The following is a 24,155-nucleotide window of genomic DNA, read 5'->3' on the forward strand; positions in this document are numbered from 1 at the left end:
TTGGCTATAAAACGCATCCAAAAATGGCAAAGGGACGGAGCGGGATGGAATCCCCTGAGTTGACTCCGGGAGCCGACGGGGGGGACGGAGAGCAGCCGCGGCTGGAGGCGGCTGTTGCCGCTGCTGCTGCTGCTTCTGCTTCTTCTTCTTCCTCCTCCTCCTGCTGCTGCTGCTGCCGGCCCCGCTCTCACTAACTTTCCCGGCGGCCGGTGTCGGGCTGCGGCGGCTCCGCGCCACCGGGCGGCCCGGCCATGGCGGGGCGGGGGGCGGCGGGGCCGGTACCGGCGGCGATGCGGGGCGGACCGGGGATGGGGCGGGTACACACAGACACACACGCACACACCCCGGGGCCGGGGCCGCCCTCCCGTTCCCCTTCCCCGCCGCTCTCTCCCCTTTTGTGCGCGGCTTCAGCGGCCGGGCCGGGGGCGGGGGGCTCCGCGCCGCCCCCGCGGGCAGCCCCCGGCCGGCGCGGCGGGATGCATGGCCGCTGCCTTCCTCCTCCTCCTCCTCCTCCTCCTCCTCCTGCTGTTCCTGCTCGTCCTCCCGCCGCCGGCCGCCGCCGCCCGCTCTCCTTCCCGCCGGCGGAACAAAAGGCCGAGCCGCGCAGGCCGCCGCACGCCCCGGCCCCGCCGCCGCCGCCAGCACCGGCTCCCGCGGAGCTCCAGCCCCGGCGGAGGGCGGGGGGACGCGGGGGCGGGCGGGGGGCGGCGCCGCGGGGCGGGGCGGCAGCGCCGGGGCCGCCCCCTCCCCGAGCGCCGCGGTGCCTCCCGCACCCCCCCCCAGCACCGACCCCCCCTCCCCCGGCGGCCCCGGGATGCGGGGAACGGAGCGCGACCCGGCCCCGGGGAGCGGGGGGGATGCTCGGAGGAGGCAGCGCGGGGGTGGTCCCCGCCCGCCCCGCCGGGGATGGCCCCTCCTCCGGGGGGAGGCGGCAGCCCCCGACAAAGAGCAGCAACGCCCTGGCTCGGCGGCGGCTCCGGCTCCGGCTCCCGCCGCCACCGGCCCCGCTCCCCCTCCGGCCCTTTGTCCGCTGCTCCCCGAGCCGGAGCTGGCAGGGAGATGGCGACCCCGCCGCACGCACACACACATCGGGTGTCCCTCTGCTCCTCACACCCGCCCTCGCACAAAGAACCGAGTTTCGAATTCAGCGGAGAAACGCACCCGGAACACCCCCAAACTACCAATTCTGCCCCCCCCGTCGCTCTGCCAAAAAGCCACCCGCGACTCGCCACCGCTCCCCTCAAGCACTGCAGGCTCTTTTCGTAAAAATCATGATTTTTATAGCCCCAGCTCTTGGGTAGCATCCTGCTCCTCCCATCCTGAGTCCTGTCACCCTCTTTTCCTCCCCCAAAACCCTTGGGTTTAGGAGATGGGGAACATTGGAAGTGGGGAGGGAGGCAGCCCGGGTGCGTGAATCACCGCTGCGAAGTGATGCTGAGGGAAGTCACAGACTTGGGAGAGAAAACAGGAGGGTTGGGAACAGCCTCCACGCATCTCCAGGCAACAACCCGCCCCACCAGCCACCCGGCCTGCTACTTTGGGATGAATTATGGCATCGGGATAAAAATACAAGGTGTTTAATACAGAAAAACGTGCAGCATTGCACTCCAAAAGCACCAACACTGCGAGAATCGGAGCTCGGTCTGTGCCTTGCTGTGCCACAGCTTCACCAAAAGCCTTCCCACCTGGCCATGGAGAGCCACAGCCAAGGAAGATGAAATCCCGAATATTTTTTGATGCACTGCCATCCTGAGAACACCGAGGCACTGCCAAAGCCATGGTATGGTGTGGTGGGAGCCCGGCTCCCACATCCCCAAGCTCTCAGCCCCTGCATCCCCACGTCCTGACACCAACTGCCCATGCAGCAGCTCCAGCACGGCATTCCCAAAGCTTTGTTTTGCTTTGGAGAGATGGGAACGGATGTTTTCTGGAAGGGGAGGGGTCGGGGGAAATTGCCCATTCAATGGCCCGAAGTGCTCCTCAGATGGAGATTTTTGCACAGTGGGAAACCTTTGGAACCCCTTTTTCCCGCCATCAAATATAACCAAGGGAAAGAACAGGGGGCAGGGAGGGAGTGGGGATCTGAGAGGGGATCCCAAACACCCCCCAGGGACCCCCTCTGCCCATCCAGGCCATGTCCCCTCCCGGTCCCCCCAGGACAGACAGCCGGACATTCATCCCTGCAGCCTCCTCCGTCCATCCCCAGCTGCCAACACTGCCAGAGTGTCCCAACGCCTGGATTTCTCCCCTTGGCGGGGGACACCGCAGCTCCTGGTCGCTGCTATTAATCCAGAGCAGCTGAAACAACAAGAGGACAACGGAGCCGTGCCAGCATCGCCGCCCCGGCTGCTCCTCAACCACCTTGGCCGGGAGCTGCCGGAGCTGCTCCGTTACCGCTCCGGGGCCCCTCCGCCAGGAATCCCAGGCATCCGGGCTGGGGCGAGGAGGCTTTTTTGTTCCACTGCGAAGAAGGAACGATCTCTCTCCTCTCTCTCTCTCGACGTGGAGCTGCCCCGTTTCACAGCCAGAAATTCTTTTCCCATTTCCTCACCGAATCACGTGCCAGGAGCGAGCCGAGCCTTCCTCAGACACATTCTCCCCCCAACCAATAATTTCTGAAAGCATTAGGGAAATATTGGGCAGGGATGAAAGCCAACTGGAAAGCCAAAGATCCCAGCCACAGCTCCTGCAGGTTCCTCAAATCACGGCTTTAAGCCTCCAAGTGCCACCCCAGTGACGGGGACAGGAGCCAAACAGGGCTGGGAATTGCAAGGTCAGGGCTTTGCTTGAGCTTTGTGTTGGTGCAAGGGATGGATGTGGAAGGACATGAAGGTCCTGCCTGAGTTTTTGTCCTTTCTGGTGTTTCCAAGTGACCACCAAGACACCTGATTTGGCTTTTGCTCAGTCCCCAAACCGCTCCTGTCACCTAACCCAGACCTGGACCTACCACAGGTCACGTCCTGCAGATAAAACACCCTCACCTAAAAACCCACCCAGAGGCTTTCCAAGACCTTCTCCAAGCAGGAACATCCCCATTTGTCTCCTGAACCTGCTGGTTTCAAGCTCTCCTCACACGGCCACCAGCCCCAGCGTGTGGGGCTGCGTGCTGTCCCTGTCACAGGCTGGTGTCACCCTGTTTATGGTTGTGCTGCACCCTGCCACCTCTGCCACTGCTGTTTACAAGGCACAGCACTCTTTGGAAAAACCAATGGATTTGTAGCTTTCTTTTAAAGCCTCTCAGCAGCTGGAAGCGAGGGACCTGTTTTATGTGAGGAGCAAGAGAGATCAGAGGCAGCTCAAAATCTCTCATGGATGGGTCATTTATGAGATCAGGGGGAAACCAAGGGTCTCCTTCACCCTCAAAGCTTCTTTAAAGTCCACCTTGGTGCCCTTCTGCCCTGGGAGTGCAGGCTGCATGGAGGAGAGCTCCTAGCCTGGCACTATGAGCTTTGTCCCTGCAGGTCTCGCTGACCATGTCATAAAATGGAATCGTTTGTGTTGGAAGCACAGGAAAACTCATCTTTGTCCCACTCCCTGCTCTGGGCAGGGACACTTTCCACTAGAGCAGCCTGCTCCAGCCTGGCCTTGAGGGATTGCCCAGCTTCTCTGGGCAACCTGCTCCCTGTGTCTGCCATCGTGTGGGTCACTGTGCCCCCAGATGTGACTCCACCAGTGCCACGCCGGGGCTGGGACACTGTGCCACGTCCAAGCAAGGCAGAGTGGATCATCCCCAGCGCCTCCAGCCCAGCAGAAGGACTGAGGGCGCGTTCCACCCTCCCTCAGACACTGCAATAAAAGCACAAAGCCAAATCAAGCACACACAAAATCTCCCTTAGAAACGGCGCTTTGGGTTGCGCTGGGATATTTTAGCAGAGGATTCATGTTTTTTAAAGCTTTTGCTGTATTTGTCAGAAGGTCAGAGGGACTTCTTTCTTTCCCTCTTGCTCTCCTCCTAATTCATTCCTTTTCCCAAATCTTTGTGATTGCCATTCCAGCTCCTGAGCCAGGCAGGAGCACTGGGGCTATTCCCACCCCGCTGTGCTGCTCCGGGTGCTCCCTGATCCCTTTGGCTCACAGCTGACTTCAAACCAACCTCACATCAGGGCTCTGCCACCACTCAACCCCTCTTCAAAGGCTCCAGCTGCTCGGGATGCAGGGAGCCAGCACATCTTTAAATCAGCCATTTGGAACCTGTTCATTCAGGACTCTCCTCCACAGGGCTGTGGGAGGAAACCTCAGCAGGCACTGTGGGGGTCTGCACCTCCACGGGGAAACTTTTAGCAAGAGGTTAAAATCCAAACTCCCAGAGAAACCTCCTGCACTTTGGATGCACAGCTGCAGTAAGTGCTATGCAAAAAAAAAAAAAAAAAAAGAAAAAAAGAAAAATTAAATTAATTTTTCTCTTCCAAGAGTGCAGGAGCTGCGCTGCAGCGCTCTCCCTGCAAGGCAGCTAATATAGATGTTGGTATAAATAATTCTCCAGAATGAAGCCTGGAGCCCACGTGTTACAGCAGAGCTCAGGCACAGCCCCACAGCACTCAGCGTTCCCATGGAGCCCCCAGAGCACCCCAAAACTCCCTGGCAGCAACCTGAGATGGACTGTGAGACAAGGGCAGAGCCAGGGCCCTCGTGGCCAGGAGGTGAAAGCTGCTGAAACGCCCATTTTTGTCCTTAGCTGCTCCATTTCTCTGCAAATTGAAGCACCCTGGGCATCCCACTGCCCACAAAATGCAGAAGCTGCTCCCCAGAGCAAAGGGGGACAACAGGGATGGGGTGAGTAACAAACTGCTCTGAGGCTCTTTAGGAAGTGAGGTAAGTGTGTTATCATCCCGAGAATCCCCTGGATGGGAGACATCTGAACCACTCCTTCAGCAGGAGAACTGGCAATTGTTCTTGAAAGGCTGCAGTGACTAATCCAAGCCTGAGTCCTTCCCTGCTCAGTGGCCACGTTCCCTCCCTTCCCAGGCCTGGCTTGGATGCTGTGGGTGATGGCAATGTCCCCACAGATCCCCCCTCCATGGCTGCATCCTGCCAGGACCAGGCTCCTCTCCCTCCTCTGCTCAGCCCTTGCAGACAAAAACCTTCCCATCTCCTCCTCCCTCGGATCCTCAGCTCTCCTGGTCTTATGCAAAGCTGGTATTTTTAGTATCTCCTGGAAACACTGTGAAGTGTCATCACCAGCAGCTAACAGAGCTCTGGGGAGAGGACATTCCTCTGGCCATCCCCCTCGGCTCAGGCCTGCCAGGGTCACCAAAGCATCTGCAAGTGGGTGGCTTTTGGAGCCCTGACCCAAGGCAGCTCCTGAAAGGCACCATTTGATCGCAGCCTGATTGTTTCACGGTCAAGAAAAGAAAAGAAAAGGAGGAGGGAAAAGGAAAAAAAAAAAAAAAAAAAGCTACGATTTGGTTGATCTCAGCAACTCTTGGCTTAATTCACTCTTGTTCTCAGGATCGGGGAAGCCTCTGCTGACACGTCAAGGTCAAAGCCCACCCGTGGTTTGCTGATGAACCAGCACACAGCAGCTTTCCCTCTAGGAAGGAGGAGCTCCAGGGCTACCTTTGCTCTTCCCTCACTGCTAAAATTTACTCGCAAGGAGAGAAGAGGCTGCCAAGGCCACTGGTGCTGCTGTGCAAGCACAAGATGGCCAGGTTAGAAATGGGGCCCAGGTTAGAAATGGGGGCCAGGTTAGAAATGAGCCCTACCAGGGCTCTGCAGCTTGGGCCACTCTCCCTTGGTGACAGCTTCGTCACCCGGCACAGCCCCTGCTTATCACCCCCATTTATCATCCCCTTCCCCAACGAGGGGAGGTGGTGCCTTTAAGGCAGCTTAACAGCTGTCAGAGAGGAGGCATTTCTGCCTGTGCTGCTGATGCTGAAAATACAAGCCAGAGATACTTTAAGTAGGTCTGGAAAGCGTTCAGCGAGGAGACACCGTCACGCAGCCTGTCCCCACTCCCAGCCCAGTCCCACCCAGCTGCTCCCAGCCCCACGACTGTCGGGAGCCACACGCATTCCTCCGGGGGCACACAAGGGTTAAAAATACCCTGGGGCACAGCAAGTGGCAGAGCGTCCCTTCCCTGCCACATCCCATTCTCAGAAACCCACCTCCCCTCGCCCACCTGCCGGGGTTTGGCTGCTTGATGCGGTGGGGAGGGCCCAGAAGAGCTCCTGGCCAGCCCATCCCTCCATCACCAAGGTTGTTTTCCCCTCGCTGTGGTTCTCCCAGTGGGAAATCTGTGTTTTCCAATAAAACTAAAGTGGCTTTATCCATGCTCCATATACTTAGAAGCCATTACCCAAATCTAGTGGCAGCATGGTCTGGAAGCTCCTAGGTTGGGTGCTGGGGCATTGCCTGTGTGACCACTTGTCCTGCCTGAGGACCACTCTTGTCCTGCTGCCTCCAGAAATCAAGGGTTTGAGTCTCAGTACCTTGTGCCATCAGCACATGGAGTCACTCCTGCTCTCCAGTCCAGCCCTGCAATCCCAAGATGGGATGCTGCTTTTCCTCTCTGCTCTCCTTAGGAGGGCTGGAATGAGATGATCTTTAAGGTCCCTTCCAACCCAGAGCACTCTCTGATCTCCAAGAGAAGCTCTGCAGTGGCAGGAGCAGAGCTATCAGTCCTGGGGAGAACCACAAAAATCACTGAGGCTGGAAAAGACCCTCAAGATCATCCAACAAAGGAAGGTCACAAAACGCCACTAAGAGACCACAAGCATCAAACCTAAACGGGCTAAAACTTCTAGGGGAAGAAACCCAAACTCTGATCCTCCTGCAAAATATCCTCAGTGAAACAGTGCAGGATGATGGATGCAGGATGCTGGGCAGTCCCCATCCCATTCCTATTTCATTGTGTTCCACCCCATCCAATTCTCTTCCATTCCCATTTCATCTTGTCCCATATTGTCCCATCCCATCCCATTCCCATTTCATCTTATCCCATAACACCCTGCCCCATTCCATTCCATTCCATTCCATTCCATTCCATTCCATTCCATCCCATCCCATCCTCTGACATCAATGGCTCATGAGGTCACATCACATCAGTGGCAGCCCCCTCTCCAAAACCTCTCCAAAACCTTAGGCAGTGACACCTGGGACATTTCTGACATCACCACTGAGTCAGCTCCCAGGTGGAAAGGTTGGGGGAATTACGAGTCATAAATGAAGCGCTGAGAGAAGCTGACAGCCCCAGGCAGGAAGGGGGGCAGGAGGAGGGCACAGGAGCCTGTGTGGGCTCCCCAGCCCTGGCTAGGCTGCTGCCTTCCCCAGGGAGGACCTGGAGCAGGGTCAGACAGCACCACTGGAAGAGCCAGATGAGTAATTCTGGTCTGGGCCTCACTCAGTGCATCACCACTCCCGGGATTTCTTTGCTGATTTTTTTCTTTTTTTTTATTGAAGCAGACAAAGAGGGTGCTGGAGGCACAATGGGCCCTGGCTGACCTGACCTACTCTGAAATAAAGCACTGAGGCTTCAGTTACTGCTGTCTAGGGATTCTCCCTCCCCCTCTTCATCATCCAGCATTAAACCTTTATTGGTGTGACACAGCACTGCCAGAGCTCACTGCACTGAGCAACTCCAGTTTCCAAAAACCTCCCCAAAAACACCAGGATCCCAAAATCCCATCTCTTCCCTCTGCTGCCTTGGCTAAGCCATCACCCACTGAAGGCTGGATGCTGGAGACCCCCTCCTGCTCCTCCCTCCTCTCTGGGGTGGGGTTTAATTAACTCTGGGAGGCAGATTTGGGATAAACAGCCCGGCTGTGCCAGCTGCAGCAGGTCCTGGCTCGCCACATTCCTGTGCCCTGCCCCAGCGCCACCCAGCTCAGCTGTGGTGACAGCAGGAGCCACCAGAAAGCACAGACACCTCACCAGGTGTCCCCCCCATCAGCCAACTGCACCTGCAGCCACCCCAAAGAGATGGCAACCTTTGGCTGGGCCAAGTTTGATGTTATTTTTCTCCTTGGGTTTCATTTTGGGGGAAGTTTCATTTTGCGGCTGTTGAGCACAGCTGGGAAGGAATGCAGAGTTGGATCCTGCTCTCATCTTCCTCACAGGGACAAAGTGTCCCCTGGCACGATACAGCTGAGATTCTTCCTGGAGGAAATGCCCACAGAAGCTGCCTCATCCCTGGAAGAGCTCAAGGGCAGGGTTTGGAGCAAGCTGGGAGAGTGGAAGGCGTCCCTGCCCCTTCTCACCCAAACCATTCCATGACTCCATGACTGGGGAGGCACCAGGATCCTTCACTCCTGAGCACTGTGAGGCAGAGAGCCCAGAAATCCCTTCCAGCTGACCCAGGGCTGAGCTTTAATGCTGTGAATTTCGTAGGTGAAATGTGACAACGTTAAGGGTTTGTCCAAAAACAACACCGTGAACCAAAAAGGGTCCCAGCTCAGAACTGCCAACGCCAAGCACAAGCCACGCTTTGAAACCCAAGTTCAAAATCCACTGTGTAAAAGATAAACAAAAGCCAGGCTTAGGCTTGCTTAGCCAGGAGGCCAAGCTACCCCAGCACAGATGTCTCCCCCCAGAACACCCAAGAATTTGATTCCATCAGCCCTGTGGCCCAGGCTGATGGGTTCTCCTTGGCCAGACAGGACAAGCCCACGCCTGGGGCTTTCTGGCACCTCTGCTCCCAGCCAGCAAAGCTCACCTCTGCTTCTTCAGCGTGCAAAGGAGTCTGAGCCACTTGCACTGAGCAGCACAAGCTCCATCCCATTAGTTTCACCATTTTTGGGGTGAAGAGTTCTCACTTAGGGTTTTCCAGCTGATCAGGGGGCTGCTGATGATGGAGACAAAGCAATGCAGAAACCCCCTCTGCCTTCACGTGAGTGACCCCCCTGTCTCCTCTGTACCTGGGGAATCATTTCCCTGGGGAATTCTGCTGTTTGCCAAACTGAATCCACAGAGCTGTTATGTTTAGAAACATCTCAACTGTAGCTCATTTGATTCCAGTCATTAAAATTTAATATTAGCGTAAGCTTTGAGAAACCTGAGCTGACAGCAGAGACAGTGGAGGGGGAAGAAGTGCCCCAGCCTGGAAACTCCTATGAGCAGCTCTTGCTGCTGCCTGGCACTTGTCCCTCGTGCTGAAGAGCCCAGCTTGGCTGTGTGAAGCCCAGCACAAAGGTCCTCCTGACTTTCAGCACCTTTTTACACAACACAGAGGCTCCTCAGAGAGGCAGCAATGGAACCAGAGCCACTTGGGTTAAACTCCTGCTGGAGATCAGGAGTTAAAGATGAGGTTCCTTTGCTCTGAGAGCTCTACATGAGCTGAACTCACATTATTTCTTCTGTGGCACAGCTGGATCCGAAGCGATCCATGGGGATGTCCATATAAGCACAGGCTCCAAACCACAGAAATGCCTTTCAGCTGCACTTGATCTCACCAGAAAACTCAGGGCTCAATCTGATGACCCCTTAAAGTCTCCTCCAGATGGGCTTTCTTAGCAATCCAGCTACAACCAACCGGTCCCTGCCTGGTTTTCCCACACTCCCAGAACTCCAGCTCCACCCTGGATCCTTGTCCTGGCTCCTGACGGCCGTGGGAGCTGCTGAGGACCTGTCCCCAAAATCACATTTTGCTGAAGCAAAATCCCCTCCTGCGAACAAAGCTTCCCCCTGAGCATGATCTGACAGCTGCTTCCCAGCCTCCTGCCTCGGAGGAACCCAGCCAGGAGGAAAACTTACAGCAGGAGAGGGCTCATCCATCCCAAAGCCAGGATTAGTCCCTCTGTGACCTGGGAAAGGGGCTGGGGGGATAGAGAGGAAATGCACAAATGGCAGTTTTCCAAAAGTTAAGGAGGTTGTGGCCTTTTGGGGAAAGAAAAGGGAAAAGAAAAATACATGGGAAGCTTCAAATGTGAGCTGCTTCCAAAGCCATCCGTTCCCAGCCTCCACCAGAGCCTTCAATGTTCCTTCTTTATTAAAATCTGGACACAATGAGTCCAGAAGTGCCCACCTTTGTCAGGGCTCTATTGGCAACTTGCCTGGAGCCCCCGGGGCCATGCCTAATTTGCATCTCATTTACACAGATGTTCATTAAAATTAATGCCTTAAGACATAATATCTGCCTGCATTTGAGCCTTCTGGACAGACAGAGCGCGACCGCTCCCAGGGAGCCCCCGTCACCCCATCCCTCACCCCATCCCTCACCCCAGAGCACTGACAGCATGAGCAGCTCCTCTGCTCCACCAGGACACTCCGGGCACGCCCCTGGTTTGCAATCCAAGGAGGGCAAGAGTTGTGATGTTGTCTTAAGAGAGAGAATTTGTTGGGAAATAAAAGGCGCAAGCACGAGGAGCCCCCCGAGCTCCCCACAGAGCACCAGCCAGGCTTTTGCACAGCCAGGTTTTTGCACAGCTCTCCCTCCAGTGCCTGCTGATGCCCTTCCACGTGCAGGTCAGGATCTGAGACTGTATCCCCCTTAGGTAGGAGCAGGAGGTGAAGCTTTGCCAAGATCAGCTCTGCAACCTTTAGGATTTGTGCAGAAATCCCCGGGGATGAGCCTTGCACGGGAGGAAAGGAGGAATGAAGGAATGAAGGAATGCTGCTGTAACCACGATTGCTCCATCCTCCAGCCCTGCTTCTCCCCCATTTTCACTCCCAGCCATTACACAGCAAAACCTTCCCACCACCGCTGCTGCCACTTTCACTTTCCCACCCACAAAGGCCCCAAATGCTCCATGTGGCCTCGATGGCCAGGGAATGACTTTTGGCAAGGACACCTCAGAGCCCCAAACCCCCTTGGCTCAGGTCACCCATGCCCTAAGGGGTCATCCTCAAGGTCACTGAGCTGTGCACCCCATGCAAAGCCCACGGTGGGTTCAGCTGCTCCTGCCCAGCCTGGGTTTTGTCATGGTTCCTAATGAGAGCTGCTCAGCTGGGAATAATCCCATGTTCTGCAGGAAAGGTTCACTGATTTTAAGGACTAAAACCTCCTTTTTGGATGTATTTGTTCCAAGTGACTCTGTGGTGTTTAATGGTGAATTTAAATCCTTTCCACTGATATCAGCTCAAAGCAAACTGCCCAACACAAGCAACCCCATCAGGTGAGGTTGAATTTGTCCCATAAATACACTTCAGCTCTTTTTTTTTGTTTTGGATAGGCAAACCCCAAACCAGAAACACCTTGTCCTGGTGAAGGTTCCACAGAGCTGCTCAAGTGGTGGAACGGGATCAATTAGCCATGAGATGAAAAGTAAATGGCTGTAAAACTGCCTCTCCCTCCCACCTCCCCATTAACACCAGGAAACAAGCAGCCAGATGTAAATCAGCCCAATCATCAACTCCTGAGCACATCAGGAATAAAAGTTTCACAGCAAGAGAATTTCTAAGCTGTGTTAATATAATTAATGGAGTGTAGCAGCATGACCCAACATCATAATACTGTATAGAAATATATCAAACACACTCCAACTCTTCCCTCTCTCAGTGCTTCATGCAAGCCTTGATGGCCTCCATCAGCTCCTTGCTGGAAATGTGAACAGCCCCATAAAACTTCACCTTGGTTTTATTTCCTTGTCTCACAGTTTATCTGCGGCTCTTTTTGTACCCAAGGATCCCAAAATGGATGCAATGTGTGACCCAGGTGGAATGAACAACAAACAGAACAGTGGGCCAGGCAGAGCCAGACCTACAGGATGACCTGATGTGGGCTAGACTCTCAAGCAGTGCAAATTCACAGCTCAAGTGGACTCAAATCCCTCCCTTCCTCCCCCAAAATCTAAATGCAACCCACCTCTACCAGCCCACGAGCTGCTGGCACGCCAACATCACACATCACCAGGAGAACAGGGATTTTCCTGCCAATCCCACGATCTTTCCACACCTTTTCACCACAGACTATCAAGTCCACCAGCAGGATTTCACACCCTCCAGAGCAAGGACGTTTCAGTGCAAACCCACTCAACAAAATCACAGCAACAAAAACCACGGAGACGCCACGGCTTGAAACCCACCAAAAAAAAAACCCACAACGCCAAAAACCACTTTAAAAAAAAACCCAAAAAAACCCCAAACCATCATGGACTCAAACTTACCTTGAAGTCTGCCAGCTGCTGGTTGATGGTTTCCACCTCTGTCCCCACCACCCACTGCAGGGCCTCGTTCTCCTCGGCCGCTGCGGTCATTTGGCTGAGCTCCTTCAGGCGGCTGTAGAAGTCCTCCACGCGGGACAGCGTGGTCTCCACCTGCTCCTGCCGGTTCCTCCCCCTCTCTGTCAGCTTGCTGCACTGCTTGCTCAGCGTCTCCAGCTCCCTCTTCAGCCCCAGCAGGTCGGGGCTGCCCTCGTCCTCCAGCATTTTCTTGCACTCGCTCTCGGAGGATTCGATGTCGCATTTCAGCCGGTGGAGCTTGCCCAGGAAGGCACGGACGTCCTCGGCCTGGGACTGGAGGCTGTCAGAGTCTCTCCCGATGGGGCCCATGCTGTCCAGCTCATCATCCAGATCTGCCAGCTGGGAGAACATCTCCCTGACCCTGCTGTTGAACTGGCCGATCCCTTCCAGCTTGTTCTCCATGAGAGTGCAGCAATCGTTGATTTTCTGCTTCACGGCCTTGAAGTCCTGCTGAGCCACCTCGGCTTGGCTGAGGAGCTGGGAGCAGTCGGATCCATCTGGAGCATCTTCTACCAGGCCTTGAGTGAGGTTTTTCAGATAATCCACTTGTGGCTCCAGGGCCTGCAGCACCTCCTGCTGTGCCCTGAGCTTCTCCAAATTCTTGTTGCTGCAGGCTTGTGGCCCCAGGGCATCGTAGATCTCCAGCTGGTGCTTTGCCCCTTCCAGCTTCTTCTCGATGTTCTTGAAGCTCTCCTGGAACTCCTTGAGCCTCTGGGACATTTCTTCAATGGAGCCAGTCTTGGTTTGCAGCTCTTCTGTGATGGCATCCATCTTCTGGTTGATGGCAGCCTTCTCATCCCGGATGTCATCCTCGTCCGTCTGGGAAGCGTCTGTCAGGATGTCAGCAGCACTGTTGAGCATCTCCAGCAGGGACCGGCGCTTCTCCACGTCACTCAGCATGGCCTTGGACCTCAGAAGAGTGGCCTCCAGCTGCACTGGATCCAGGGTTACCTCCAGCTCTGCCATCCTCGCCTTGCAGTCCTCCACCCAGGGCAGGAGGTCGTCGGCATGCCGCTGGTACTTCTGAGCTTTCTGCAAGCAGTCCTTGAGCTTGGAGTGCCTGTCAGCAGCCTGCTTGCTGAGCTCCTCCCAGTGTGTTTTCAGGCTCACCAGCTGGTTCTGCAGAGTGGTCTTCTCCTCCCCAGGCTGGACAGACAGCAGCAAAGATTCTCCCTCGGCCACAATCATCTCGTAGGAGCCGCTGTGTTGGTTGAGGCTCTTCTGGAACTCTTCTTGCTCCTGGATTTGGCTCTGCAGCCTCTCCAGCTTAGCAGAGATCGGTTGGCTCTGGGCTTGCTGGCACCTTTTGTCATCCAGCCAGGTCCTGAGCTCATCAAACATGTGCTGGAACTGCTGGGAGCTGGCGAGCGCAGTCTGCAGCCGGTTCATCCGGTCGGCTGCAACGGCAACGAGATTAGGAGGCGACAATTAAGCTCAAATCAAATAAGCGAAGTGCAATTATTTAAAATCATCTCAGATGCACCAACTGTGTTTTGATTAACAGGAAGGAGCTTTCCATTGCATCACCAGCCTTTTTTTCCCCTAACTGATTCATAAATTTCTTAAGTAGTAAGAGGCAGCGGTAATGCAGAAGTCTCAGCTCTCCTGACCAGTCTCCAAATGTGAACTCTGAGAAATCAGGATCAGAGGGTGGCCACTGGGGTTTCTTCATGCCCCAATCTGAATTTAGGAACCTAGTTTTTTTTCCAAGCACATGCTTGGTGAAGTCATGTCAGTAGGGCTAAACACCTCTGCTCCCTCTCCAGGCTCAGGTATTGCTGGAGTTGGAACTCTCCCATGCTTAGTGCCACATAAAACACCCAAGAAAAACCCTAAAAAGTGATAAATGGTGCTTCCCCTATTATTTTCATAAAGCCAGTGGTGGGAGAGCCCTTTGGCAAAGAGCAGGGGTGCAAGCTTGACATCCTAACATCTCAAGCAACTCCTCCTCTATCTCACCTGCCAGATCTTCCAGGCCTTTGAGGGGAAGTGCCACGGTCTCCAGACGTTTCCTCAACTCATCCTTGAGGTACTGCTCCCCAATCAGGACAGAGAGGTCATCACAGAGGGTCTGAGCCTCTGAGATCTCCTCTTCCAGCTGTTCCAGGTCCGAGCGGATCTCGCTGGTCTCCTCCAGCTGCTGTTTGACAGCATCAGGCTGGGTGCTGATGGCAGACTGGCTGCTCAGGCGCTGCCCAACAGCCTTCACCTTCTCTGAGAGGCCCTGGAGAAGCTCCTGGTACTGGGTGCTCTTTACTATGGCTTGGTCAATCTGGCTGGAGCGGGAGTTGAGGCGCTCGGTGAGCTCGGACCATTTCTGGTTGACCCCTTGGAGCTCATCCTGCACCTGGCTGGTGGATGGGGAAACATCTCCAGGGCCAGTCAGGATGCTCTGAGCTGCCTGGTTGAGCTGCTCGTGCTGCTGTCGGCGAGCTTCGAATTCCTTCAGCATAAACTGCAACAGAAATAACATAAAAATGTTTGCATAAAAGTGACAGCTCCGAGTACACACAGTCAAAACAAACCAGACCTCCAGGGGCTTCATCCAGCCCATGGAATCAGCAGGAACGGGCCCTGGGGTGGGACAGCAGTTGGGCTGGGTAGCCCAGGATTTACTGTGACCTTGGGAGTTAAAAGCTGGGAGGGGTCTGTGACTCCTGGATTTTGCTCTCTCTCTTATTTGTCTTATAATGTAGCATAAACCACTTAGATGAGATGAAAATCTAATTATCTCCACTGGGGCTTTTTTTGCTCCATGATGTGGCTGCTTACAGCCATGTTAGGATTTGGAAGCAGGAGGAATGGAAGGGCCAGGCTGGCAGGCAGAGGGGCAGCATTAGCAAGTCCTGCAGAGTGTCAGCACCGGCCTTGTTTAAAGCAATTTCACTCTCCAAGAGGGGCCAAGTGATTCACTGCTGAGTCAATCCAGCACAGGAAGGGAGCTCAGCACTGCACCCTTTTCAAGTTACTCACAGCAGTTTGGGGTTTGGAGGACTTGGAAGAGGAGCCATGAGGTCTCTGAGCACTCAGAGTGCTCACAGGACCAGCACAACCTTCCAGGTCCCTCCTGGGCCAGACGCTCTCCTCCATCCTGAGCCCCACCATGAAGGCACAAACCCCCCTTACCTGCACCTGCTGCTTCTGAGCATTCAGCATGTTGGGGTCGATGGAGAGGGGGCCCAGCACGCTCATCATCAGCTCCTTCTCCATCAGCCAGGGCCTCAGCTGGGCCTCAGTGGCCTGGAACGTGGCCAGCTGGGTCGCTGACTCCTCCAGCTTCTGCTGCCGCGCAGCCGTGGCCTGGCTGGCCCTCTCCCACCTGCAATCTGAAGCATCACCTCTGTTGGCCATGGTCAAGCTCCTGGCCAGCCCACCCCTCCATCACCAAGGTTGTTTTCCCCTCCCTGTGGTTTTCCCCATGGGAGATCTCTGTTTTCCAATAAAAGTAGAGTGGCTCTATCCACTCTCCATCTAAGGAGCCATTACCCAAATCTAGTGGCTTTCTCCTAGGAGCTCCTGGAAGCTCTAAGGAGAAAACCCTGCAAGCAGGATTTCTGTGCTCTAGTCACTGCTGCCATGACCTTGGGTGAGCCATCTCACATCCCTGATAAACGAGGGTGCTCTCATGTGTACCCATCCTCACACAGCACACTCAGAACTCCTGCATGGAGTCAACACATTCCTGCTACTTCAAAGGAGGGAATCTCTGGGCTTCTTTGTGAACACACAGCCTTGTTTAGTCAACACTTAATTACCTAGGGTAGCCTCACTAATGACTAGAATTTTATATCAAGCAGTGAAGCTTTTAATCAAAACAATCAACCTGTGCAGCTAACACATTCCCCCCCACCACCACCACCCTTTTTTTTTTTTTTAAGGAGCAATTTAAGGAGGCAATCCTTTAAAATCCACATCCATCACTGAGATTTCATTAATCACGACAGGGCTCATCTCAGGAACACCTTCCACACCAGACAGCTCAGAGATAGGTTTGCTGTTTACTGAATTTTAATTAGAAGTGACTCTGCTCTAGCGTGACTTTGGGATTGCCCCTCACTCCTGAACCACCTCTAACGTGATGTCTGGAGACAGAAGCCTCATTAATGCTTCAGGCACTTACTCAGGTCTTCCTGCATCTTCTTCCAGTTCGCTGCTTCTGGGGAATCTGGATATTTCTCCAGCAAGCCAGAAAGTGCTTCCTTCACCTTCTGGATCTTCCCAGAATTCTGTTCCAATTCAGCCAGGAATGCCTGGAAAAGAATGATTTGAACTTCCTCAGGTGCAGGGCAGAAGAATCAATGAGCAGGAACGAAGCAGCACCTACAAGCTGGAGCTGGATGATTTCTGTTCTTTGCTCTTTAGTTAAATCACTTTTTTAGCACTATTGTGACCTAACTGGGCTGCAAGGGCAGGGAAAGGCTGGGAACTGCTTTCCAGGAGAAGTTGGAGTGACCCAGCAGCAAGGGCTCCAAATCATCTCTTTTTCCCTCAGCCTGACATCAACAGGTCTAAAAGCAAAACGGAACTTTGGGAATCTGCCTGGAATTCACAGAATTCACAGAATCACCAGGTTGGAAAAGACCTTCAAGATCATTGAGTCCAACCCAGTCCTAACACCTCAACTAAACCATGGCACTGAGGGCCACATCCAGGCTTTTTGAAACACATCCAGGGATGGTGATGGTGACTCCACCACCTCCCTGGGCAGCCATTCCAGAACTTTACCACCATTTCTGTAAAAAAACTTTTTCCTAATATCCAACTTACACTTCCCTTGGTGCAGCTTAAGACTGTGTCTGGGAATGCCCTTCTTTAACTCAGGGCAAATTGTGCTCATTTGTGGCTTGCAGCTAATTCTGTGCACTAAAGCCCATCCCTGGGATCCTCTGGGAGATGCACAGCAGAGGGGTGGAACTGGATGATCTTTAAGGTCCATTTTGTGATCCTGTGACCCCAGGAAGTCGGGAAGAGCAATCACCTTGTTGTGCTCAGCCTGGGCTCTCATCGTCTCCGTCTTGGTGGGCGAGGAGGAGGCGTCCAGCTCGGACAGCATCCTTTCCTTGGACTCCAGCCACTTGAGCATGGAGCTGGCCTCCTCCTGCACCTCCTGCATGCTGTCCAGCATGGCTGAGAGCTGCTGCAGGCGCTCCTGCAGGGCTGCACCCAGAGCCTGGTACCGCCGGCTCACGTCCGACACGTCGCACTGGATCTCCGTCAGATCTGCACCCAAAAAACCAGCCCAGGGTCAGCACCACTGCCCCCACCCTCCACCTCACACTATCAGGTTCTAACCCAGCCCCAGGCAGCCACAGATAGCTGAGATGAGGAGTAAAGAGGCCACGCTCTGCCTGCGGAGTGACGTCGCATCATCCTCACCTCTCCTGCCACAGGGGATTTTCCACTTATCCCCCCTATGCCCTTTGACAGTTTACAAACAAAGCTCTCTGTTGGTGAGCTTGATGCAAACTGAGCCCCCTTTTCATAAAGCCACTGCTAATACAAGGTTAAACAATTTGGCAGCAAGATATGAAGCCATTTTTATGCACCTATTATCTCGTTGAACCAGAGAACTAACAGCAGATAACGGGCAATAATTAAAATTGCTCTTCAAACTGGAGGGTTGGATGCTGTTATAATCCCACAGAACCAATAAATTTAATTGCAGGCCTTAAAATGATCTCGCATTTATCAGCTCCCAACACCACCTGAGGAGGTGTCAGGGTGCTGTCACCCCCCAAGACTGCTCCTCTCCGTCCTTCAGCCCGACCTCCACCCTCCACTGCAGCAGCTGAGAATTCCCAACCCCTTGCCAAGCTCGTTTCCCTTCTGCTGGGATGCTGGCAGTGCCACACTGAGGTTTGCATTCCCAGGGAATGGAAATGCACGGATGAAGAAGGGACAGGGGGATGGCTCCGTGGTGCTGAGAGCCAGCTCACCTTTGCAGGTGTGGTATCCGTTCACGCTGCCTCCTGAGCCTCCTGGAGCGGGCAGAGCGGCACCTGGGCAGAGGGGACAGGGACAAGAGGGACAAGAGGGAAGTGTTAGGGATGCAGACAGCAAGTGGTGAATGGCTGCTGCATGACAGGGACCACCAAGCACTGACGTGGTGCCTCCACCACCCACCTGCCCAGCACGGGGCATTCATTTGGTTTGGAGCTCCTTTATCTCTACTCCTCCTGCTCCCCTCACTTTCCTGGAGCTGTTCCTGCCTTTCTGGAGCTTCTGGAGCTGGGCAGCTCTCCCAGCATCCCAACATCACCCAGAGAGCAGGGATAATGTGGGCTGGGGGACCACAGGCGTCTTGCCACTCCTGGGAAGCTGCTACCCTGAGCATGATTTTGTGACTTACACCCAATAAAACTGCTGAATGCCTTCCCTGAAGGGATTAATTCCCCCATATCCTCCTTTTTTATGGGATGAAACTATTCAAAGCAGCTCTGTGTTCATGCTGTCTTTGCCCAGAGATGCAGGATGCACCAGTGTCCCCTTCTTTGGACACCAGATGTCACAACCAAAGGCAGATTCACATTTTCAGGCAGGTCTTTCTTTTCTAACCACATATTTTAAAGCTTTCATGGACATAAGGGGCTGCACCTTCAGTCACTCTCAAGCCTCTCTCCACTTCTCCTGATGGTTTTCCTGAGAACTGCTCATGAACTTAATCCTAACAAACAAATCCAGACCATAAATTGCCATAAATTCCCATCAGTGATGAGAGTCCAGGGACTTGTTCTCACAAGCTGGAAGACATCTTTGAGCTGGTTTCCAAATGAACCAGACATAATCTCATTGCTTCACAGACTTGAAGCCAAAAGGGAGACCAGTAAATCACATCTGACTATCACAGCCCCAAATGTCATCCAGATATGAAACTCAAATGCTGGAGGTTGATTAAAACACCCCAGCCCTCAAGAGGCTGAAGAACATCACCAGGAGAGAGCAGGAGCCACTTCCATGAGCTCCCCAGCTCTTCCAGAGAATGATATGTGCCCCCAAAGCAAACACAGGGCAATTCAGAGCTCGTTAGGCTACAGTTAATTAAGCCAAGTTAGGATGATGCATTGAAGCAATGAGTGACAATGACTCAACCACTGGGCTGAGCCTCACAATACTCAGATCACCACAGGCCCTCTGAATTTGGTTATAAGGAGGAAATAACCCCATTTTTTGCTGGAGGCAGGCTCAGAGAAGATGCAGTGCTGACAGCAGGGTTGTCCTCAGGAGCGCTGGCCACAACTCACCTGCCTTGGGAGGGGTGTTGGGGGCTGTGATCTCCACGATCAGGTTCTCCAGGAGGGTCCCTCTGCGGCCAATCTCCTCCACCTGGGGGCCCTTCCCCTTCCAGTCCTCCAGGAGATCCTGCTCAAAAGCCAAGTTTGGGATTGGAGGCCACACTTGCCCGGCCACAGCCCTTCCCTCCCTGTCTGTCCCCTCTGTGGTGACACCAGGACACAGCAGGCAGGGAACCAGCTCATGGCTGCACTGGGGGAAGTGGGTGTGACACATCTATTTCTGCCAGGGGGGGAACCAAACAGCAAAAAAAGCTCTTCCCAACGAATGGGTCTGCTGAAGGAAACCTTCTCCCTCCCACCATTGTGGGGACATCCCTCCTCCCCCTCCCTGCAGAGCCCAGCCTGGCTGAATCCTGGGTGCTGAGGGGTGTGAGGGCTGCGGATGATTCAGCAGAGCTGAGTCAAAGCCCAGCACATCCTGATTTATCACATCCCTCTGCTGGAGCACAGCGGGGGCTCGGGTGACAGGAGGCCACCTTCCACATCCACCATGGGAAACACTCATTAAAAACCAGTGTGTTCAGGTCTCCCACTCCTAAATCCCAACCAGAGCAGGCACAGGGAGTGACAGGAAGCCAGGCAGGAATCTCTCACACTGCTCCCTGCTCTGCAAGCCACTGGATGCATGCTGAGACCACCTGCAAGCCTCTGCTTCTTGGGGTTTGTTTCACATTCCAGCATTTCAAGGCTTTCCCAGTGTGATTCCAGCTCCCACCTGGATCTGCTGCCTGTGCTGCTGCAGCTCCTGGGTGCCCAGGGAGGTCTCAGCAGGTGGAATTTTGCCTTCAGTCTCCCTCAGCCACTTCCTGACGGCGCCAACCAGATTCCGAAACTCATCCAGTTGCTCCTGGCAGGATGAGGCATCCTTTTCTCTGGGAGTGAAAAGGTTTTGGAGAGTCAGAGCTCGTGCTCTGCCTTGTAATTACCCCCTCCTGAATGTGGCACGGTTGTGTCCCTAGGAGCCCTTTTTTTAAATTATTATTATTATCAGATGTTGCCAGGGAACAGCACAAAATGGGGTGCACCCAGTGCCAGCCCCTCACTGCTGCTGACCCCCTCAAGTCCTGGCTGGTGGCACTTTTGGGCACTCCAGTGGTGGCCAACAGCCATGGGACCACCACTGCCAGCCTGCCCAGGCTCTTTGTCCTGGCAAAAGTGACACTTTTGGGAAGACAGGGCTCATTCATGCCGTGTCCCCCCAGGCACCTGCATCCCTGGGGAGCCCAGGCTGTGCTGCTCCTCCTCCCTGGCCACAGCTCCATCCATCCAGTCCATCCTGGGGGAACAAGGCAGCCCCTGGATGGGGGTCATGAGCCCCTTTGGCTCATCCTTGCTGCCCACAGCTGTGAGCACAGCCCTGAATTACTGGGGATTATTGGGAGTTTCATCTGCCACCTTCCCTGCATCCCACAGCTCCATCCATCCAGCCCATCCTGGGGGAACAAGGCAGCCCCTGGATGGGGGTCATGAGCCCCTCTGGCCCATCCTTGCTGGCCACAGCTGTGAGCACAGCCCTGAATTACTGGGGATTATTGGGAGTTTCATCTGCTTTTCCCCACCACCTTCCCTGCATCCTGCAGGGATTTTGGGCATACAGAGAGGGGATGCTGCTGCTCTGACCCTGCTCAAGCTCCCTTTTACCCCCATTTCAGGGCACTCCAGGCTGCTCTGCTGCTCCCCATCCTCCCAGCAGGATGCTCAGGGCTGGAGCTGGGAAATGCAGAGCTCCTGCTCCTGCTGCAGCACCAGGAATTTTTCACAACGCCCCCAGCCAAGGCTTTTTTTAAAGCGTCAGCTGGAGCAGAGCTGCCTCAGGATCCTGGCGTGGGAGGAGGGTGGCAGGAAGAGCTGGCTCATGGCCCCCCCTCCTTGGAAAGGAGATCTCCACAGGGCCTTGCTCGGACCATGAAGCCACCCCCAAGCTCCCCTCCTTGGGGCTCACCTGTCTTTTGCCACCTTCTGCAGCTGCAGGAAATCTTTCTTCAGGCTCTGCAGCTTCTCCTGCTGCTGGAAGGAGCTGGGGGTGAAGCCACAGGAGCTCAGCTCCTCAGCCAGGTGCTCCAGGGTGGCCAGGTCCTCCTGGTGCTGCCTCATCTCCGAGTTCAGCTCCTGCCAAGAGCAAAGGGGTGATGCTGGCCACGGTCCCCAGCAGCAGAGGGGATGGACTGGGCACTCCCACACCCTGCTGAGCTCTGTGGGCAGTGCCACGTGTGGCACCAGTGCCAAATGTTGGGCACAGCTCGCTGCCACCTGCTCCTCCAGCTCAGCAAATACTTGGAGCAGCTGCAGGGGCAAATCCCACTTTCCCCACTGCTGGTGACTGGGATGGGATGGGGGGCCCTAGACCAAGGCAAATCAACCCCTGCCACAGCACAGGTGTCTGGTTTCGTGTCATCTTCCAGCATTTCTGAGTGGATGAAGCACCCCCTGTGCCAGGACACTTGTGGGAAGCCAGAGAGAGGAATCCTGCACAGCCACCATGGCCCACAACACCCCTGGAAATATCCAAGGCAACCCTGAGCAACCTGGTCTAGTGGAAAGTGTTCCTGTCCCTGAGAGGGGGCATGGAATGAGATGATCTTTAGGGTCTTTTTCAACCCAAACCATTCCAGGATTAAAACACTCCAGCCCTCAGGAGGCTGAAGAACATCACCAGCAGAAAGCAGGGACCACTTCCATGAGCTCCCAAGCTCTACCAGAGAGTGATGGCTCTAAGACCTCCAAGGTCTCTGGATCTGAAACCTCCAGGCTCTGTGGCTCTGAAACCTCCAGGGCCTCTGGCTCTGAAACCTCCAGGGCCTCTGTCACATCCTGCACTGTCCCCACTGCCCTCACAGGGATATTTTGCTGTATTAACCCCAGGAGTCTTTAATTGATAAAATCCTGCTACATTTGGACTGGATCCTAAAAGACCCCATCGGAAAACCAGCCTGGGAAACACCACCCCCCTTTTCCCACAGCTGGGAAGGGCTGGATCCCGCCAGCCTGGACCTTCCTCAGAGCCCTGGTGCAGGTGGAGCCCCTCCCCAGGGCCTCACCTGGATGTGCTGGGAGAAGTGAGCGATGTCGTGGTCCGGCTGATTCCCGGACGCCAACAGCCGCGTCCTGCTCTCCGTGAACTGCTGCAGCTTCTCCCACAGCTGCTCATACTGCTCCACCTTGGGCAGGAGGCCCTTGAGGGCGTCCTCCCGCTGCTGCTGCTGCTGGCACAGCCTCCCAAAGTGTTCTGTCACCTGGGCCAGCTTGTCCTGCAGCGCGGAGGCCGCGGGGCTGTCGGCGGCCTCGGTGAAGCGCGTCACCATCTCCCTGGTGGCTTCCAGGCAGCTCCTCTGCCTGGCAATGTCCTGCTTCAGCTTCTGTGGGGAGCACACGAGGAGAGAGAGGGATTTTTAAGGAAGGTTCCACAGCAGAACTAACTGGGCTGCCCTTGGGAGAAGCAGCGGGTGCTCTGACACAACCAGAGTTGGGAAAAAATAGTTTTGTATCCCCGTTTTCCTTTCCTTTCTGACATGCCCAACATGCTCTGCTTTTCCCCGTGTCTGAAGTCTTGTTAGCAAAGAAAAAAGGAGATTTTCAACAAGTCTGTGACCTTGGACAGTTTGCCCAGAGATGCTGGAGCTGCCCCCATCCTTGGAAATGCCCAAGGCCAGATTGTACAGGGCCCTGAGCAAGCTGGTCCAGTGGAAGGTGTCCCTGCCCATGGCAGGGCGTTGGAATTAGATGGTGTTTAAGGTTCCTTCCCACCCAAACCATCCAGTGATTTTATATAAATAAAATAAAATAAAATAAAATAATATATATAAAAAAATAAAATAAGACAAGATAAAATAAAATAAAAATAAAATAAAATAATAAAAAATAAAAAATAAAATAAAAATAATATAGAAATAAAAATAAGATAAAATAAAGAAAAATAAAATAAATAAAAACAAAGAAAACAAAGAAAAATAAAATAAAATAAAATAGTTCTACTCATATTCCTTTTTAGGGTTTTTTTGGTGCTTTCAGCACTCAGCAGTTACCCCTGCATGGTGCAGGTGCTGCTCTGGGGTGTTTGGCATGAGGGAGCCAGGCCAAGCCTTACCACACTCGTGGCAAGCGAGTCCTGGATGGAGGCAGAGGTGAGCACAGCTGGCTGGTCCTTCTCCAGGCTCTTCTCAATCTCAGCCACGGACTGGAGGAGGCTCTCCAGGCTCTCCTGGACGCTCTGGGACTGGGCAATGGATTTCTGCAGCAGGTCTGAGCGCTCGGACATCTGTTGGGAGAGGCTCTGGAAGCGGCTCACGATGGCATCTGCAGGGTTCAGCACAGAGGAAACCCAGTGGCACAGAGCTCCAAGTGCTCAGAGAGCAGCCAGGGTCACCTTTGGCTCCCCCAAAACTCTCAGTGATGACAAATCCCTGTCCCCAAACTCAGCAGTGGGACAGGGGACGCAACACAAGCGGCCACATCCCTCCCCACATGCAAACCCTGAGGATACACTGCCATGTGATTACCCCCAAATTCCCCCAAAAAAGTGATTTCTTTTTGCCCCCTCTGGCTCGTTCCCACTCTCCCCAGCCCTCCCTGCCAGCTGCTTTGCTCTGTACCTGTTGTTTCCTGGATGTGGCCGTGGTCTGGGGCTGGCTCCCCTTGGATGTCCAGCAGGGTCCGAGCTGCTTTCTGGAGCTTCTCCACTGGCACCTGGTGCTCAGCCAGGTCTCCTTGCAGTTGCTGTTTTCACACAAGACAAGCCAAAATCAGAGATGGG

General features: G+C 54.4%; 1 protein-coding gene across 25 annotated transcripts in view; it reads right to left on the reverse strand.

Annotated features, from left to right (window-relative positions):
* Nucleotides 1-24,155, reverse strand: part of MACF1 (microtubule actin crosslinking factor 1) — a 142,858-nt gene that overhangs the window by 39,531 nt on the left and 79,172 nt on the right. For all 25 annotated transcript variants that reach the window (XM_071453275.1, XM_071453274.1, XM_071453273.1 and 22 more), the window contains 12 exons: nucleotides 23,995-24,118; nucleotides 23,490-23,698; nucleotides 22,444-22,761; nucleotides 21,348-21,514; nucleotides 20,121-20,277; nucleotides 19,355-19,472; nucleotides 18,050-18,112; nucleotides 17,092-17,333; nucleotides 16,234-16,363; nucleotides 15,240-15,439; nucleotides 14,073-14,568; nucleotides 12,039-13,510 (listed from right to left, as the gene is read on the reverse strand). In XM_071453275.1, coding sequence (XP_071309376.1) covers nucleotides 12,039-13,510; nucleotides 14,073-14,568; nucleotides 15,240-15,439; nucleotides 16,234-16,363; nucleotides 17,092-17,333; nucleotides 18,050-18,112; nucleotides 19,355-19,472; nucleotides 20,121-20,277; nucleotides 21,348-21,514; nucleotides 22,444-22,761; nucleotides 23,490-23,698; nucleotides 23,995-24,118 — 3,696 coding nt within the window. The remainder of the gene's footprint in view (nucleotides 1-12,038; nucleotides 13,511-14,072; nucleotides 14,569-15,239; nucleotides 15,440-16,233; nucleotides 16,364-17,091; nucleotides 17,334-18,049; nucleotides 18,113-19,354; nucleotides 19,473-20,120; nucleotides 20,278-21,347; nucleotides 21,515-22,443; nucleotides 22,762-23,489; nucleotides 23,699-23,994; nucleotides 24,119-24,155) is intronic.

The sequence above is a fragment of the Agelaius tricolor genome, unplaced genomic scaffold (genome assembly GCF_023055355.1).
Source record: "Agelaius tricolor isolate 1412-34295 unplaced genomic scaffold, bAgeTri1.0.p SCAF_36, whole genome shotgun sequence".
In the NCBI taxonomy this organism is placed as follows: domain Eukaryota; kingdom Metazoa; phylum Chordata; class Aves; order Passeriformes; family Icteridae; genus Agelaius; species Agelaius tricolor.